Genomic DNA, 19,557 nt, shown 5'->3' with positions numbered 1-19,557 from the left:
ACCTGAATAATTATGTATGTAAATATGTATGTTACAATTATGAACACATTTTTATAATAAATTGCTGACAGTACAATACTGGACAGAATTTACACTTCAATTATGAGACTACAGTGTTTCCCATTGGAGAAAATTGGATGTCATTTTCATTTAATCTTGCATGTAATGTCTGATAAAGCAGTGTTTTCTTGAGCGGAACTGCTTTGTGTACAGCCGTTACCGGGGAAACCTTGATCTCTACCACTCCAATAGCGCCTCCTGCTGGCAGAGAATGAGTTTGCATATATATACGCCGCCTGGGAAACACTGGACTATGGTATAAATAAATTCAACTGTATAACAGTTTCACTGCAATTCATGTTATAATGTTAGAATTAAATAATAAAAATAATACATGTGCATTTATCTGTACATAGTAAATGCAGTTACTTTTAAGCAGTTGTTGACATCCTATCTAAAACATGATTTAGTTAAAAAATCCACTCTAAAAAAGTTACCACTCTAATACGTCTTGCAATATCCGTGCGTGCAAAGGTTCTGATCGATCCTCTTGTTCAATATTCTCTGGGTCTGAATCCGGCTCAAATTGATATGGCAATATTGACACCATCCTTAACTAAACCGGAGCAGACGGAACTTGCTGCTTTGACAAGGGGCAGGGAAGTACTGAAACACCGTCTAAGCTGTTCGCCAATCACAACGCACTGGGACAGCTAACCAATCACATCACATTTCATTTTTCGGAAGGCGGGCCTTCATCAAACCCGGAACTAATCGAGCTGTTTGTGCCAGGATGGGGAGAAAGGTATTGTAATAATGTAAATTATGTAAAAAATAATGCATTTTTCGAACCACCAAGCATTAGAGCATGTTCTAGTACACCCCCAAAACAAATGCATGACATGGTAAGAGCATAATAGGACCCCTTTAAGTAATTATTATTAAATTACTTACATGCTGATATATTAATCAAATTATATATTGATTCATATTATTATTCTTGTTATAATGTTTAAAATGTTGAGATTTATATAATTATTATAATATGTGCAGACAAATGTCCTACAAAAGACAATTCATTACATTGTGTCAGACAAAAGAAAGATCACACTAAATAAACATGTTGAAATTGACAGTCCTTTCATCAAATTAAATGCAAGATGAATTAATAAAACAAACAGAGAAAGTCCAAGAATTTCTTATTTTACTAATAATTTTAAATAATAAAAAAGACATTTAGTCACTGTAATAATTATTATTAGCCTTAGTTTAATCTTAAGTAGTGACTTCATACCTTAAAATAAGATCATGAAGTTTAGGCACTCTACCAGTGCTGATATTAAAAGTTTGTTTCACCTGTTGTACCAGTTGAAAAGGAGCCAGTTCATTCCCTCTAACTGGTATTCTCGCAGCTGGTTCCCATTCCTGTATTCTCTTGACTTCTCCAGTTTTTGCCACTGTTCGGGCAGAGGCCTTTCCTGTATTAAGATAAGAGAAGTGCCACTTCTTTTCCTAGTCTGAAATACATGCTACAAAGCAACGCAGAATAAAAATGTTTTGGACCGTACAATAAAACCTGCAGCTGAACCATGCAATCATTTGCATTCAAGGACTTACCACATGCTTGATTTCTGGAATTTCCTTGAGGTCTTCAAACTCTCTGATTTTCACAGGGTCAACATCTTCTTGAAGCTCCCAAGTGCTCTCCTCATATGACAAAGAGCACCACTTCACCAGGTAGTGTGTAACTTCCTGTTAACATGCAAACAAACCAAACATTAAAAGACTGGCACCGAAAGTATATATATAACAGCTTCTTAGTTTCTTTTTTTTTTAAAGATCATTTGAAGAGCACCTCACCTCTCCAGTTTCTGTATCTGTGGTGATAGCGATCTCTAAAACCCGATCAACCTCAATATAATCTGGATTAAACAGATCTTCATCCGGCTGAGGAGAAACACAACATCATCTCATCCAGATTTAATCAAATAATACATATGTAGACAGTCTATGACAAAAGCATTGATTTAAAGGTGAAACATAAATCCAAAATTCTTGAATTTTCCACATGCATCTTAGCTTTTACGTCCAAGTATATCTGGTGCATGTCCTGGTTACAACTTTAAATGAACCACAAACAAATTGCAGCATGTTTTGGCAGACGCACCTCTGTGAAAATGTGCTTCATTTGCGCCTGCTTGTTTCTGAAGCGCTTCATTTTTTGGCTAATGCGTGGGTCCTTCTCCAGTTCCTCCAAGGTCGCCCATTTACAGTGCAGATAGGAGCTGGCAATGAGAAAGGCCTCATAGCTGACAATGTGCGATAACAACACTGTGCTTTACCTTTGAACTAGCCTGCATGTGTTTGATTTAAAATAGTATTTTGTTTACAATATGTCTTTGTTTCTCCATCTATACTAAACTTGTCAAGAACATGTCTAAGGGGGGGTATGCTTAATTATCATGTAAATAATGGAAAATAAAAATCAATGATCAAGGTATATTTTTCTTAATGTCTTTAAGCAATTAATATTTTTCTTTTGTTATTGAGGTTAAATTGTGACCCAGTAACTTGTTCCTATTTGCAGTACTGTAATTTCCAGAATTACACAAGAAAAAGTTCTTGCTGTAAATCACACCATTGCTGATTCAGCAAATTATTCCTTGAGGCAGGGTGTACTACCACTCTAGCAGATGGATAATTTAATGCATAAATGATTTTAAGTAATGCATTACACAATAAATGTGAGTTATGTGTTTGCTCTGACAGTTTGACAAGCTGAGTGTTTGAGAGCGCAAAAAGGTAACAGCAGTTTGAGTCGCATGAGTACACTTACAAATTTCTGAACTTGACGTAAAACTCCTCCATCTCTTCTGGTGGTTCGTCAAGGGATGTCTACATGAAAACGATTTCATTTTAGGCAGATGTTCCTTGCATCCCAGTGTACAGAGCGGTATATGCTACAGTACTGCATTCAAATGTCTCCAGTATTCTGGTCTTTTTGTATCATGGTGTAAATCAAGAATTTAAATATTCAAGGTTTAAGAATCAATAATTGAACACCACATATTGAGCGACCACTATTCTAAATAGGCTGAATCAAATACACACTCTATAGGAAATTTCATGGCCACATAAGAAATATTGTTGCTTAATTTTATATAGCTTGCAAAATTATCATGGACCTGAATGCAAGCAAGTAATCCATCATTTAGTGTAACATGTAATCTGACACTGTTACCTCTTTCTTGACCGTTCGCGCTGAGAGTATTTTCTCAATGATATTAGCTTCATCTTCAGGGGGTTCCTGGGAAGAAAGAAGGTGGGCATTATTCCAGTGTGTGTTTGCTCCACCCCTCCAGAAGTAGGGCAGGTCTGTGGTGTGGCATAATGGCAGATGTTGTCACGGTTACCTCAGCCTGCCAGGCGAGGGTAGAGGAAGACATGGCGGCAAACCGGCCATTGCCCAACACAGCGATGGTCTCCCCGTCATCATCCACGACCTTGAAATCAAGATCTTCGTTATACTTCCGTCGCTTCACTTGACGCCCTGATCGCCTCTTCTGCACAGAGAAAGAAAGAAAGAAGGAAATGTATTTACACATTACAGTAAAATTAACAAAACAATTACCAAAAATTTTGAAATGAATAAATACATTAATGGCAACAAAAATATCCATTACTCAATGGAATTATGGGGAAAATGTGTTTATGAAAATAATGCAAAAAAAAAGAGAGAAAGAAAGAAAGAAAGAAAATTATTTAGACTTTTTTTTATTTAGTTTGTAAAAATCTTTATGTATATCCAAAGATTACTGATTTAATTTTGCCAGATCAGTAATTTTAAAGTCACACTAATTTATTACACATTTATTTATTGATTTTAAATAATTTTTATTCATTCTTTATGGACGCACGTTTTAAAACAGTGAGAATATTTACATTAATTCCTTCTGATTTTTTTTTCAATAGACACAGAAAATTCTGGCATTCATACATACATAAATACATACACAAATTTTCAAAATTATTTTAAATGCTGCAATAAATTTATCACTTTGAGAGATTCTAAAGTTAAAGTTTAACCATTTTAAATAAGTAAACACTAAGTGAGTGTAAAATTAAAATAAACGTAAAAATAGCAGGACAAAGACATTAAAATTAAAATTAAATATACTATATCATCCAAAAATCAATAGCGGTTGATAACTGATATGGAAGCTATATTGTGCATTCCTAGTTTTGTGGTAATCGTTAACATGCCACTGTCAACTTGAATAAAACCAGGGAAATACTTCTAGGAAAGTTCTATTAAACCTGGCAGAACTTTGAACCTGAACTCTGAACATGAACTTTGAACATGGACTTTAGGATTTGGTATTTGCATAAATACACAGCAATTATTCAGCTCAGGAGAAACCCATATGCCAGATGTAGGTGGTTTCAGGAGAACTCACAGTGTTATCCATAGGGTCGATGCTTTCCTCGCCGGTGGCGAGCGTGCTGAGAGAGGTTGTGTCATCACTCTCCACCATCTCAAGTACAGCATCACTTTTCCTCTTTCCCTTCTTCTTCTTCTCCGGAGGCATGGCACCCTGCTCTCTGCATAACACAGCAACAAAATGCTCTTAAAATCCATCTTACCTCCAGTTTTCACAGGTTAACAGATCTTAGCGCTAACCACCCAAGGACTTGTTTGAATGATAAATATCTGGCCATATAATGGTACAAAACACCGACATCTGCTGTGCAGATGTTTACTGGTTTATAAGTGCACAAGTAGGACAACATTTTTACTCGAGTGCAGCACTTGAATAAAATTGCATTTCAATGCTTTACTTTCAGAAAAACAAGTGCTGAGAGGGAACCACAAAGTGGGTAAGGAAGTTTAAAACGGGAATGTATCCAATGACAAAAGATGATTGGCATAAACTGTGTTCATAAGGCCATTTAGTGCCATCATTGTGGCATTGGACTGTTTAATGCAACCCTGAAGAAAATTACATATTTGAGTACCTTTTGAATGCATGCATAAAATGTATCTTTACTTCTCCAAATATGCTAGAAAAAATAGCCAAAAAGGTCAAAGAGCCCTTCACGTGGTTGCAGGTTTCATTTGTGTGCTTGGCTTCAAATTGGAAACCCACAAGTACCTACATTCACCTTGTAACTCCCACAATCCCTGTATCACATTTCACCCAATCAAGACATGAAAAGGTCTGTGATTGAGCTTAGCAAGAACAATACAAGCAAACAAGACAATACATGCAAAATTGTCACATGCAAAGGATGCAATTTACTGAAATTAGACTTTTTTTTGGTCAGGCGACATTTGTTAGTCAACAACTAAAATTATTTTTGCCCTCTCTTTGAGACATCTCTTAGGAAATGAGGCACCAAGTGTGCTAAATATGCCCGCCATTATGGTCTTGCTATAAAGCACATATTCAGTAGTATTCCACTGTTAGGCCAAAATACTGAGTGAATATTTTTTTAAAGAAATTATTCTGCAAAAACACACTAAATTGATCAAAATTCACAGTGAATGCTGTTTTTTTTAAACTTCATGATCATCAAAGAAAGCATGGTTCCCAAACTGTTTTCAACACTGATAATAATCTGAAATGTTTCTTGAGCAGCAAATTAGCATATTAGAATGATTTCTGAAGGATCATGTGACACAGAAGAATGGAATATTGATGCTGAAAATATAGCTTTGCATCACAGGAATAATTTACATTTTAAAATATATTAAAATAGAAAACAGCTATGATGCTGAAAATATAGCTTTGCATCTCAGGAATAATTTACATTTTAAAATATATTAAAATAGAAAACAGCTATTTTAAATTGTAACAATGTTTCACAATATTAAAGTTTTTACTGTAATTTTGATAAAATAAATGCTGCCTTGGTGAGCATCACAGACATCTTTCAAAAACACTAAAAAAACCCTTTTAACGGTAGTGTTTGTACATTTATAGGAATATTTCACCCAAAAATTACAATTCTGTATTTTTTTACTCACTTTGGCTTCCTCCCTCTTTTGGAGGGAGGATGTGTTGCAGTGTTCTTGGCCTGTGTTTTCACTTTTACATCTTGACCTTTCTTGACTTTTTTGACCTCTTTTTGGGCTTTTGGCTCCCTCTTCTTATGATCCTTTTGTTCCTTCGCCACCTTTGCCTTTCTCGCAAGAAGCTCCTTCCCTTCCTTTTGCTCCCTTCTCTTTGGTTTAGTGTTGCTCTCTTCATCTTTGTGCCACTCTGACTCTTTCTTGTCTTTTTTCCTTCGTTTCTTCTTAAATAAATGCTGCCTTGGTGAGCATCACAGACATCTTTCAAAAACACTAAAAAACCCTTTTAACGGTAGTGTTTGTACATTTATAGGAATATTTCACCCAAAAATTACAATTCTGTATTTTTTTACTCACTTTGGCTTCCTCCCTCTTTTGGAGGGAGGATGTGTTGCAGTGTTCTTGGCCTGTGTTTTCACTTTTACATCTTGACCTTTCTTGACTTTTTTGACCTCTTTTTGGGCTTTTGGCTCCCTCTTCTTATGATCCTTTTGTTCCTTCGCCACCTTTGCCTTTCTCGCAAGAAGCTCCTTCCCTTCCTTTTGCTCCCTTCTCTTTGGTTTAGTGTTGCTCTCTTCATCTTTGTGCCACTCTGACTCTTTCTTGTCTTTTTTCCTTCGTTTCTTCTTCACCCTGGTCCCGCCCCCTCCATCGTCCTCCTCGCTGTTGATTGATAAAGGGCGGAGACCGTGACTGCTGGCAGCAGGTCCCGCCTCCCGTAACCCAGAGTGCTTTGGGTGAGCCATGCAGTGATTGGGCGGCCCTCCAATGATTCGTAACTGTTCTTTGCCCAAGAGGCCGATGGGAAATGTAGTTTGTGCGTTTTGGTCAGAGGCATTTGAGGCAGCAGCGGATGGAGTGTGCTTTAGTACATGGGTGGCAGACATCTGGAAAAACAAGAGTTGAATTAAAATTCATTTCTTTATTTAAACATTATTTGTGTTGTTTAAAACAGACTACTTAAGACTGTTCATCCAGACATTCAATTCATAGTTAAACTAACCCAAAATCACTGGAAAACCAATCAACTTTATAAAACAGACGTTCACATTATAAACTGCGTAGAGTAGCTAATCTAGCTCAGATTTGACCAGTTAAAACCATCATGGGTTTCCAGTTTGCTGGGTATCAAAAAAAAAGAAAGTTTTGGGCACTTTCATTTCACTTTTCACATTTTTCAAAAATATATATATCTATCTCACCTTAAAGAGCAGGTCATACGGGTTTTTGAAAAATATCTCTTTTACAGTTTATAACGTAGTTATCCTTAAATGAAAACAATCTGCAAAGTTGTTAATCAAAAAAGTGCATGATAAATAAAGATATTGTCTCTCAAAAGAGAGTCGATTCTGAATCGCCTTAACGAGTCGTCATATTTACGAATCTTTTGCCTGTTACCGGGATACGTCACTGGGTAACACATTTGCATAATCCCCGCCTGCCCGCGAAATACGAACAGAGTCTGACCTGCCCACAAACACTTCCGCTAGTTAGTGTGTTTACATCATGTTGAGAAGACGCTGTGTTCAAGGATACCACAGAAATACAATTCGAACCTTTTGTTGCGTGCATGTCATTTTACTAAGGACTGCTTCTCTAATCTTGGTTGTTATCTTCATTGGCTTCTAATCTTCTGAATTTGGGCTAACAAGCTCTCCGAACCACAACCTGTAAGTACGATTGATACGTTATGTGTACATTTTCAATTGAGTGCTCAAAATATCAAGTTTTTGTGCTAATATGTGATGTATACCTAGTGCAGCTTTAGATTTCCAGGTAAAGCACCTAGCGTCTTACTGAAGTAGTTCAGAAAATTTGCTGTGAACCCACTATTTCCAAAGAATGTGTCGATTAATGTAGACTGACATTGTTCTAATTACTTCGTTTTAATAATAAGGAATGTAGTACAGCACACAGACTTTATAATCATTGTGAAATTGCTGTTTATTTTGCTGCACCGCCAGTTATAGGGTTAATGTGGGAGAGACGAGCGAGTTAGTTAGGCTGGTGCGCCTGTGATACAGCTGTTCTGCGTTCTGATTAAAAGTTAAGACAGAGCGTCTTTTGTCTGTCGTTCTTCAAACATTACAGTAGACATATTTTGGTTTACAAACTGTATCGTTTCATCAGTTAGTCACCTTAGCACTCGGCTAACGATAATCCATCATTATTGTTTTAAGTGTTCACAGTTTAGCAGCTAAACTTTAGCTGTGGGCACGATTCGCCTTGCATAAGTGTTTTTGTATTTTATGTCATTATTATAAAAACGGATTGGAGCACTATGTTATTGTTCTATGTAAAGGTGCTTTGTCAATGGTAGTGCTCGCTAACTTGCTCAAGGACTTCTCTCTATGCCAATCACAACAGGCTTGGCCAGCTGACCAATCAGAGCAGAGTAGGCTTATGGAAGGGAGGGGTTTGCTCAGAACGAATCGTTTCGAAATAATTGGCAAATGACTCTAATATTAAATGTATATTCTGAGAAAATTACAATGTTTTCTGACCTTAGATGCATTTAAACCAGTTGTAGGTGACTCCATACAATACTAGGACACTTTAAAATACCATATGACCTGCTCTTTAATGTTTGATCATGCACTGCATTTTTGTTTTGACAATCGTGCAATCGTTGCACAATAGCCTACACGCAGCACAAGCCTGATTTCGTGAGCTGAATGTGAGGTTCACACATACTCTGTTTGCAGTGCGTATGCAGTCCATGTAAGCGGTGCAAAAGCAGCAGGTGCTCACTGTGCTTTCACACAGGAGTCTGCAACTGATCCGTGGCTGTTTACTACAAACACAACATTTATCCATTCTTTTGTTTTCAAATCCAAACATTGTTACTTAAAATGCTTTTTCAGCATTGTGATTCTTTTTTTACACAGTACAGTAATAAAATCTTTAATAGACGTGTTTAAATGCAATAAATATAAGAAACACATTATTCAATACTTTTGCATTTAATTCTACATTTATATTAAGTTGCTCAAGCAAGTGGCAAAACATTTAAACTACTTTTCTTACATTATCACAAACATTCTAAATGAAAACTTACCACTGACAGAAGCAGTCAGCTCAGCTCTACTGCCTTTTCTTTTGCATTTAAATCTTTATTACAAGCAATCCTGCGGTTTATAAAGAACTTTGTTTTCCTACCTCCTTAAGTGCCATCTATTATTGCCTTGTTTATCTAAAAGTGCTCTTTGCCTTTAAACATAGGAAAAAAGTCATAGCTTATGTGTTGACTGTGAAACACAGTAGACTTTAATTGTATGCATTTATGGTGTAATTACTACATTTTCGTGTCAATCCATGTTCATATTTACCGCAAACAATGCGCTGTCACTTTAGTTCAGTGTGTGCAGCGGAAACTATCTCTGCACTGCTGCAGACGCATGGCTCCTGGAACGCACTGCCGGACCGCAACCATGTGCAGTGTGCACGCTTTAATCCGTTAACATGAGCTTGGAAAAAATATGCACCGCATACGCAATGCAAACGGAGTATGTGTGAACCTGGCATTATGTGTGTGCGCTTTGAGTGTGCATGATGTCTCCAGGAGAGCGCGCGAGCGCTGAATGGTTTAAACCCCGGCAAGAATTAAAAAGAAATGCAATTTATAAACTTTAGTGACGATAACACACTGCCTCGATTGTGCAAGTGATAATTCCTGTGTAGTGTCCAGCTCACTTATAGTGCAGACGTTATGTGATCTGAAGCCATTTGAGCATTTTGAGAGAGAGAAAGAGCTTGTGTGGTCATTCACTCGCGCTGTTTGTGAAATTATGTCTCACAGAAAGTTTTCAAATTACTTTATAAATTATTTAATGAAGAAATATGAATTGTACCTCACCTTCAGCATTATAATTATTTTACCCACGCCGGACAAAGACTGAGACGGTGCCGCTGCATGTCGTGCCAAACCTCACACAGCAGGCGCGTCATCAGCTTGAGATCATTTTTTTTAGATCAGCCTTTATAGAGACCGTCGATTAAACATCCCAACGCGATTATCGGCCGATAGTGATCGGTAGCCGATCAATCGGAGCACCCCTACTTAAAAGGTACTTAAAAAAAGAGAGAGATCTGAGTCCACTTTCAATTTCAAGGCCAAGGACAGAGTGAATGCAAAATTAACTGGGTTCTTTTTCACTCAGTTCACTTTTTAATCCATTTACAGCTCTTTTAAAGAGCACTCAAGTTTTAAAATGCCCTAACCAAGGCAATGCATGTAATACAGGCGATTTTAAGACACAAAGTGAATGAGCTTTATAATGTATTCAATCCCTGTTCACACTCACTTCATCTGAAACCCTATTTACGTGTGCACAATCATAAATAAGAGACGGAAAAATCTCTTCACCCTAGTGAAACCATAAAATGCCCAAGCAACGAGACTTTAAAGGGCAGATTAAACAAAAATGTTCTCCTCCTCCTAAAGGAAAAAGCATGCATGAAGTAAACAGAATTCACTGCTGTATGTGAGCTTTGTGTTTCTGGTACACATTTAGCTTTGTACCTCTTATTCCGCAAAGCACGTTTATTTTTAACTGCGCCTAGCATTGCAGTACACATGTGGAACAGCGCGCGCATGTGCAGGCAGACACACGCACACACACACATACATACACGCGCTCCCCGACAGAGCATGCGACTGCAGGCAGGTATGGGGATAATGTCAATGAATCACATGCTTTCCTAAGCAAGCGGGCTGGAATCAGGGCCGTCGTCATGGCAACAGGCTCGGGACCAAGCTGTGGGAAGCGGGAACGTAAATGCGCAGTCTCCGTGGTAACCCTTTCCTTTCTGAGGTCTAAAAAGCATCAACCTCATTGTTCTTGAAAGTAATACTAGTGATATCAGAATGGAACAGAAAGAGTAAAAGACAACTTCCTGCAACTGCCCTTTTCACTTTTGCCCTTACGTTGTTCTTTTTCGAACGCTCTATCTATGCATCACACGCTTATGCACGCAAACCCATATGTACAAGTGCTTGGAAGCGTGCATACATTCTCTCACATAAGCATGCGCAAACACTGCAGACTATTCCCGTGACGTGCTGCAGTATGCATGCTTGCCAGGCAAATCTGCCAACCGCAAGCGCACACACATACACACTTTGCAATCAAATTCCCTATGAATCAATACCAACTCCCAAACGCGCCAGCTGTAGTTCAGTCAATGCCAGCTCCAAACCCGAACACACCTTGCTCAAACGTGCTTTATAAAACATGCACACACATCGCTCCCGCTAACATGCATCCACCTCTCCATCAAATGCACGACAGCGGTCACGCTAACTGCAATAACAAAAAGCATAATAATATAAGAATGAACTGTTTTGGTCCTTTAAGCCTCCCTAAAAAAAAGTCTATCGTTTTGCTCGTGGTTTCAGACAAAAACAAAAAACGAATTGCATACTTGGATGGTGACAGGCAGATGCGTAGGACACCGTCTATTCAATGAAAATGAAAGGATGTGTTCTTGTGTTCAAAACACCTAGACAGAAGAATAGATGGCAGGGGTCTCAAGAAAAGTTGGAGTATTTTTAACCTGACATGTCACCTAAAACATGTGGTGCTCATGACAGGATGCTCAGAAAAACAGCAAAAGACACAACACAATGGCCATGGATGTACATCTGTACGCGTCTTTAAAAACATGTAAAAGATAAGAGTTTTACAGTGTAAAGCAAAGTATAATCACGACACACTTACTTACAAAAAAGGTCAAATGAGGGCAAAATAAAAATGAATATAACAAAGTGATTCATCCTAAGGAGGCAATAACATGAGAGGTGACAAAAATACAAAGTTTCAAACATTATCTAGAGGAGTACTGGCTAGAACAGGGAGGGAAATAAGAAACAGTGAAAGCATTGAGATGTGTTTTTATTTTACATAAAGTGGTAACATCAAGTGGGCTCAGGTGCAACCTGAGATGCTTTTAAACAAAATAATAAGGAGTTCACATGTATGATGGACACTTAACTGCTTTTCCTTTACTATCTGCTCCAACTCAGCCATTATAAATGCATTTACTTATTTACACTACCGTTCAAAAGTTTGGGGTTTGTAAGATTTTATGTTCTTGAAAGAAGTCTCAAATGCATTTATTATTATCAATGTTGAAAAGAGCTGTAAATGTTAATATTTTCAGGGCAACCATAATAGGATTTTTTTCTTCAAAAAGAAATCTAACTGACCCCAAACTGTGAACAGTAGTGCACATACATTAAAGGGGTCATATGATGCAATTTCTAATTTTCCTTTCTCTTTGGAGTGTTACAAGCTGTTCATGCATAGATAAGACCCCTAAAGTTGCAAAGACTAAAGTCTCAAATCCAAAGAGATATTCTTTATAAAAGTTAAGACTTGTCCACACCCTCCTAAAATGCCTCGTTTAAACACGCCCCCACATGTCTACGTCACTGTTTGGGAAGATTTGCATAACACCGCCCAAATGTTCACGCACAGAAAGAAGGCGTAACTTTTATTCTCGCTGTAATATTGTTGTTGGCGCCGCTGCCATGTCGTGACTCACGGAGACGCTATGTGTTTTGTTGTGAAAGCGAAAGTACTTTGTTTGGCCTTCCAAAAGAGGACGATATCCGCTTCGTCATGCCCAAAGCTGATCCGTGCTGGTCGCTGAGGAAATACATCAACTTCGTGCTGTGGATCGCCGGATCGGCTTTCACCGTGGACGAAGTGGAGTCCAGCCCGGCGGCCGGCCGCCGCTCACTCAAGGCCGCCGTGTGTGACGCTGTGTTTCGTTGTGAAAGCGAAACTACATTATTTGGCCTTCCAAAAGAGGACACGACTAGAAATCAGTGGTTAAGTTGTATTTACAACACTGTTCCAGAACAGTTCAACCCAAATATTCAGATGTGTGCAGCACATTTTATGGAGGACTGTTTCCTGATCCTGGAAGAGTAGACTACAATGCTGGCTGTTCTGACTCACAGACTGCAAGTACATTTTCATATTTAAAGAATTTGTCACTTACGATTCAAACGCGAGTTTTGAGCAGTGTAGAGTAGCGCTTGTTGTTTGTCGTTTCTCCGATCACAAATGCAGACATGGTTTTATGGTTACGCGGTGCGATGCAACGCAACGCATAAAAAGACAGTACAAGTCATTATAATCAGTAATTATGTCCCCACTGGATGCAACAAATGCCTCGTTTATAATGGGCTTTTTAATGTTTTTGTCTTGTCGCTCCATCACAGTATGGGGCGTAACATTTCCGTCACACACTTGAGGTACTTGTATATGTACAGATGCCCTTAGGTCAAAGGATCAGGAAAACCAACTTTCAATTAACAGTATTTAGAAAAGAACAAAAATGAAAAAATATAAGAAGCTATAGCAATATAAACGACAAGCCAAAACGAATTCATTTAGGCTAAAACAAAACTGAACCCAACGTTGGGTCTCTCATTCCACACAAAATCAAATGTTTCCGTATTCGCAATGTATTTGAATGGCAAATTATTATTTAGTATGTACTTCACTCGCTTTCCAATATCCACGTAAAACAAAATGTTTTGACGGCGGTACTGTGACACTTAACGGCACAGATTTTACTACGTTTTTTTTTACTAAATAGTTTTTTTCCCATATGTTTGACTGACTATTTTATTATGATAATGAACAGGCTGCATTGTCAAGGTAGCAATTCTTAACTGAGTGCGCGCAGGCGGCGCCGGTGCAATCACTTGAATTTTTTCATTGTAACAGTGGAAAAACTACTTCTTATAGTCCTAAAGATAATCAGAATTGTAAAAGGTTTGCCTTTATTTGTGTACATTCACAATAAAAACAAATATTTGTGCTTTTGTAAAATAAGCCTAAAGAAAAATAGGATGCCGCTTTCTGCCGTCTGTTTCCTTTCGCGCAGCACAAAAATGAACCGAAGCTCTGCATATAGGCTAGGCTACTTATTGCAGTTTTTATTTAATTTTCTTCATTTATTATTTAAGTAAAAATATGTTTCTCGTATAGGCCTATTTATTCGTTATATGTGATATGATGACCATGTGAATCCTCATGTTCTGTTGTTTGCTGCTTTTTGCGTGTGTAAAATGAATCCCCGGGAAACAAATGTTAGTATTTTTTTAACGGGTCACAGACACGTATCCTTTCTAATTTAATTAAATTCTAATTTAAAATAATCTTGTCGGTTAACGGTTAACAATCGGTTAACGAGCGTCGGTTGTCGGTTAGGAAAAAACGAAATGAACATCCCTACACTGTATATTTTGAGTGCATATCATATTTCATGTTCACCTAAATTCAAACAGTGACTGGAACAGTGGTCGTTTTTCTTCAAGATTAATGACAACAGACAGAAATATTAGACTCAATTGTAAAGTCTCCCTTGACTTGTTAATCACTTTATAAACCTGCAGTGATTTCAAATTGGTCAAAATCAAATAACAGTTTAAGCTGGTGTGAATCCCTGCTGGTTCCTCAGAAAGGCCTGACAATGAAGCTCTTAGGGAGCTTAGGAAGTGCCCTTTGAATCACTGGCCTTGCAGTGCGGGAATGAAAAACTAAATTGGGCTAGTTTGATTTTGACACCACCAAAATTCAAATCCAAATGCAGATCAGATTATTTGCATGAGAGTGACATGAAACTACCAGAAGAGCGTCTAAGTGTGAAAGCAGTTCTTTGGCCTTTCTTAACTTCAATGTTTTTAAATTCTATTTAAGTCATCAATAATCTGCTGGTGTCTCCAACATGCTTCTCTCAAAAAGGTGGTCACACTGTCAAAGCAACTAACACATAAATCCCGTTGAAGAGACAATGTGACATTTTATCCCATCCAAGTTAACTGCTTTATTGCTGTACTGACTACTGACACACAGCCATTCTTCACTTGAAGAAATCCCAGCACCGAGTCTAGATCCGCTGCGCCTGACAGCAGACCAAAAGCCTCCCTGATCCGCCCGACAATCCGACAGCTTCACAGAAGTGTCCTCGGGTGGTTTTCCACATAAAGGTGAGAAATGCTGTACATTTCTCGAAACCAGGAAAGCCTTACTACAACACACCATGTCTAACATTGACATTTATTTACTGATGCAGCAATAGTGATCGAGGGGGAAGCACGAGAGACAGAAGGCGTTTGAGTGATGCTGACATTGATTTATGTTCTGTCTAACTGGTGCATGATCACAACGCTGGCTGGGATTTATTCACAACTCATAAATGTCACAACTGATTCTTTGTACTAATTACTATGGTCTCAAAAGTCTTGAAACAGACAGGAACACAGGAATACATAGACATGCCTGATGCATGATAAAAGGGAACTCATAAAAATTGTTAAAATACTGTATTGTTGATTTTGGTGCACCACTAAATTTTCATCATGGGAACTCTTTTGTACCCTCCTAAATCATGACTAACTAAAATTTCCCACACAGATGAATACACATTAAGGCATATTTAAATACCGATTCATGCTCCAATGCGTTGAACTCTACAGGCCGAAGTAATGTTCAACTTTGACATAATTTTCCCCTCACGTTTCAAAACACAGCCAATGATTGCTAGACAATTAGCATGATGAGGTGGGTGTTGCCAGCCTGAAAATCAAAACAAGCTGGAAGAGAGATTGTACAGATGCATAGAACACAATGCCAAAGGCACATCATGCAAACTGCTGAGTGAATATCTTTTTCTGCTACACCTCACATCTTCTTAACAAGTACTTCTGTTGTATTTCATAGGAAATTGCTATGGAATTTCATTGATTTATAATCAAACATTAACAAAGCAAAACTGAGTTAAACTAAGTTAAACATTACCATCATCTCTACATCCTCATCTAGAAGTATGAGGTGTGAATGGAGGTTAAGTAACTTCATGTTCTGAGTGCTAATCAGACATGTGCAGGTCCACACTGGGGATCTCCACAGATTTCAAACACATCATGCACAAAGTTCTTCACTTACTAAGATACTAACCTCTCTTAGAAAATCCCATAAAACATGATTTCAGAATTACCATCGTGTTTTATGGAACTTTTTTGAATCTAAGGAAAAGCACACTACTTGATGATACAGATATAGAAGTGTAAACTTTACAAATGCAAATTTATGCTTTAATGTTGCATTAAATAATTTTTACTGCTATTTTGCAGGACACAATACAACATTTAGATTCAAGTGTAAATGCCAATATTATGATGATTCGAGTCATTTCTGTACGAATATCCATGGATTATTTACATTAATCTGTAAAATAATGAAATATTCATGCATATCCAAAAACGCTACAGAAAAACTGTGAACAACATTAAATGTTTAGGACTTGCCAGAAAGCATTAGATATTAGTTTGTAATTCAGTTTATTCCATAAGACCTAACTTAGCTAAGTGCACCTCAGTCTTCCTGAGTGCTTTAGTAGATTTCTAATAAGTTGAATTGCAATGGTTTTGCAGTTAACTGTTAATTAATTGTTTTTATAAATTAAAAACAATATTAACATTTGATCATCCTCTGAGATGTTAAAACACAAGCATAAATTGTTAAAAATACAGATATAAAAAGACAACATCGAAGAGTGTCTGCAATGCATAAAAACAAAAATTTTTTTTAAAAATGTTCATCAATAAAAATTGGAAAAGCTTGTGCCAATAAATTTTCACTATGTATGACATCAATATGCACTAGAACACTGACATATAAGTGATACAAATCATCATACCATCCCGCAATGAATCCAGCTGGTCAGATGAGAGGTTTTTAGATCTTAATACCAGTTTTTGACTGACCACTTGTGATTAGATAACCCAAAACGTGTGTTGATATCAAACGTACACTGAGCCAATAATTAATAGCAGAGCTATACGCTAAAGCTGTAATATAAAAAGCACAGATGGTGCACATTAACTGGACTTGAATGCCAATGTGATTATTGCCAAAATTATACATCTAAACTTCTTGCAACTTTGTGTGCGAAGTTTACACTGGGTTTAAGTCATACCATGTAGGTGCTGCAGACAGCATATTCGTACCACATGCCAACAGATATTATATTCAAAATTTTAGCATTTACCTGTAGGACAGCAATCATTGCACCAGCCAGCCTGCGCTGAAAGTACCTACACTTCTAGAGAGCGTCTGACTCAAGCATCAACTCAGAGCAGGAGTAACTGAGGTGCTGTGGCCAGTTTTAAATTAAAAACAATATTAACATTTGATCATCCTCTGAGATGTTAAAACACAAGCATAAATTGTTAAAAATACAGATATAAAAAGACAACATCGAAGAGTGTCTGCAATGCATAAAAACAAAAAAAGTTTTTAAAAATGTTCATCAATAAAAATTGGAAAAGCTTGTGCCAATAAATTTTCACTATGTATGACATCAATATGCACTAGAACACTGACGTATAAGTGATACAAATCATCATACCATCCCGCAATGAATCCAGCTGGTCAGATGAGAGGTTTTTAGATCTTAATACCAGTTTTTGACTGACCACTTGTGATTAGATAACCCAAAACGTGTGTTGATATCAAACGTACACTGAGCCAATAATTAATAGCAGAGCTATACGCTAAAGCTGTAATATAAAAAGCACAGATGGTGCACATTAACTGGACTTGAATGCCAATGTGATTATTGCCAAAATTATACATCTAAACTTCTTGCAACTTTGTGTGCGAAGTTTACACTGGGTTTAAGTCATACCATGTAGGTGCTGCAGACAGCATATTCGTACCACATGCCAACAGATATTATATTCAAAATTTTAGCATTTACCTGTAGGACAGCAATCATTGCACCAGCCAGCCTGCGCTGAAAGTACCTACACTTCTAGAGAGCGTCTGACTCAAGCATCAACTCAGAGCAGGAGTAACTGAGGTGCTGTGGCCAGTTTGGTCAAACAGATACTCAAAACAGATGTTTAACTTCTTGGTTGTTGACCATCATTATAAAAAAACTCTGAGAACACTGGAGGTAGATTCAGAAGATTACCTTTCAAGAAGAATACAAGATATCTTCCATTGGATGCTTTCCTAACAAATAACAGCTATTTATTAGCTTAGGCTATGAAGAAATTATCTGCTTTGAATCATCAACTCAAGTCAAAAGTCACCAGTAATTGTGACAAGAGTATCCGAGTTTATAAAATGGATAGTTACCACAACAAATTCTGATTGGATGAGTCACATTCAAAGGCACATAAATTGCAGATATGCACACAGGTGCACATTCTATATAACACGGAAAGCTGTTTTGATGCTTGGCAACCATAAACATGCTGCAGCCGACAGAAGTGTTTATTTAACAACACACCTTATCCATGCTACAATCACTAAAATCACATGCATGCAAGGTCTTTCATGGCTTGAGCTTGAATTTATCAAGTCAAAAGTCATCAAAACTGAGATTAGAATCTAGATGTTTTTTTTTACACATCTCTGATTCTAATATTGACCCTGGTCAAAATGTGAAAATGCACTGAAAGATTCTTAAAAGCCTCTCAAAACTGATTTAATATATCAATTTTTTCTCATATGTAGCAACGAAACTCAAAGGAGAGCAAAGTTTGCTAAGCAAACAAATGTCTTCTACTGAAAAATATACTATTGTAATCTCATGTGTGTCTCCTAGAGTTTCAGAGGAGATCTCAACAACACAACTCATATTTGCCTGCAATCAAAATTCAAAGGATTCATTATGAAATGTTCTCATCAAATTCTTCCATAAGCAGATAATCTTAGCTATGCTATCCATGTTACTTTTATAGCTCTATACCAGTGATGGGCAAACTTGGCCCATCTCGGCCACTTTCCTGCAGAGATTTGATCCAACCCTGATATGACTCACGTGCCTGTAGCCTTCTAGTAGTCTTGAAAACAATGATTAGCTGGTCCAGGTGTGTTTGATTAGGGTTGGAGCTAACCTCTGAAGGAAAGTGGCCTGGAAGGGCCAGGTTTGCCCACCCCTGCTCTATACTCTTACTATAGCCGGGTTTCCATCCAAAGTTGCGAATTTAACTTATGCGCAAAATTGGAATATCGCACAAAACATTTGCGAACAAGCACTGTTTCCATCCAACGAGTCAAAGAGAACAAAATCATCACTTCCTGATAAACTGGCACTATACATCACTAAGAAAAGTAGGAGAAGCTACTGAATATAATAATTTTCCTATATAATAAATTACTTGCACCTCAGAACGAGCAGACGAAACACAATGAATGCAGTAATTGCTTTTGGAGGTGGATGCTGCTGTTTGGGAACGCAGTCGTTTAAAGGGGTCATATGATGCGATTTCAATTTTTCCTTTCTCTTTGGAGTGTTACAAGCTCTTGGTGCATAAAGAAGATCTGTAAAGTTGCAAAGACTAAAGTCTCAAATCCAAAGAGATATTCTTTATAAAAGTTAAGAGCCAACCAAGCCTACCTAAAACGGCTCGTTCTAACACGCCCCCACATTTCTACGTCACTATGTGGGAA

At 37.5% G+C, this 19,557-nt stretch overlaps 1 protein-coding gene across 2 annotated transcripts in view; it reads right to left on the bottom strand.

Moving 5' to 3' along the window:
- LOC107596772 (chromodomain-helicase-DNA-binding protein 6-like) overlaps positions 1-19,557 on the bottom strand; it is a 53,708-nt gene that overhangs the window by 25,859 nt on the left and 8,292 nt on the right. Inside the window, exons 2-11 of one of the 2 annotated variants that reach the window (XM_016287575.1) lie at positions 6,689-6,960; positions 6,029-6,286; positions 4,458-4,602; positions 3,414-3,563; positions 3,242-3,307; positions 2,837-2,895; positions 2,168-2,285; positions 1,861-1,947; positions 1,618-1,752; positions 1,357-1,478 (exon numbers count right to left, since the gene is read on the bottom strand). In XM_016287575.1, the coding sequence (XP_016143061.1) occupies positions 1,357-1,478; positions 1,618-1,752; positions 1,861-1,947; positions 2,168-2,285; positions 2,837-2,895; positions 3,242-3,307; positions 3,414-3,563; positions 4,458-4,602; positions 6,029-6,286; positions 6,689-6,960 (1,412 nt within the window). Of the gene's footprint in view, positions 1-1,356; positions 1,479-1,617; positions 1,753-1,860; positions 1,948-2,167; positions 2,286-2,836; positions 2,896-3,241; positions 3,308-3,413; positions 3,564-4,457; positions 4,603-6,028; positions 6,287-6,430; positions 6,961-19,557 lie in introns of both variants that reach the window. The other variant, XM_016287576.1, reaches the window with a different exon arrangement.

This window comes from Sinocyclocheilus grahami, unplaced genomic scaffold (assembly GCF_001515645.1).
Source record: "Sinocyclocheilus grahami isolate Dianchi unplaced genomic scaffold, SAMN03320097.WGS_v1.1 scaffold223.1, whole genome shotgun sequence".
Lineage (NCBI taxonomy): Eukaryota > Metazoa > Chordata > Actinopteri > Cypriniformes > Cyprinidae > Sinocyclocheilus > Sinocyclocheilus grahami.
Note: the sequence above shows the minus strand (reverse complement) of the source record. Positions and strands in the feature narration are given on the sequence as shown.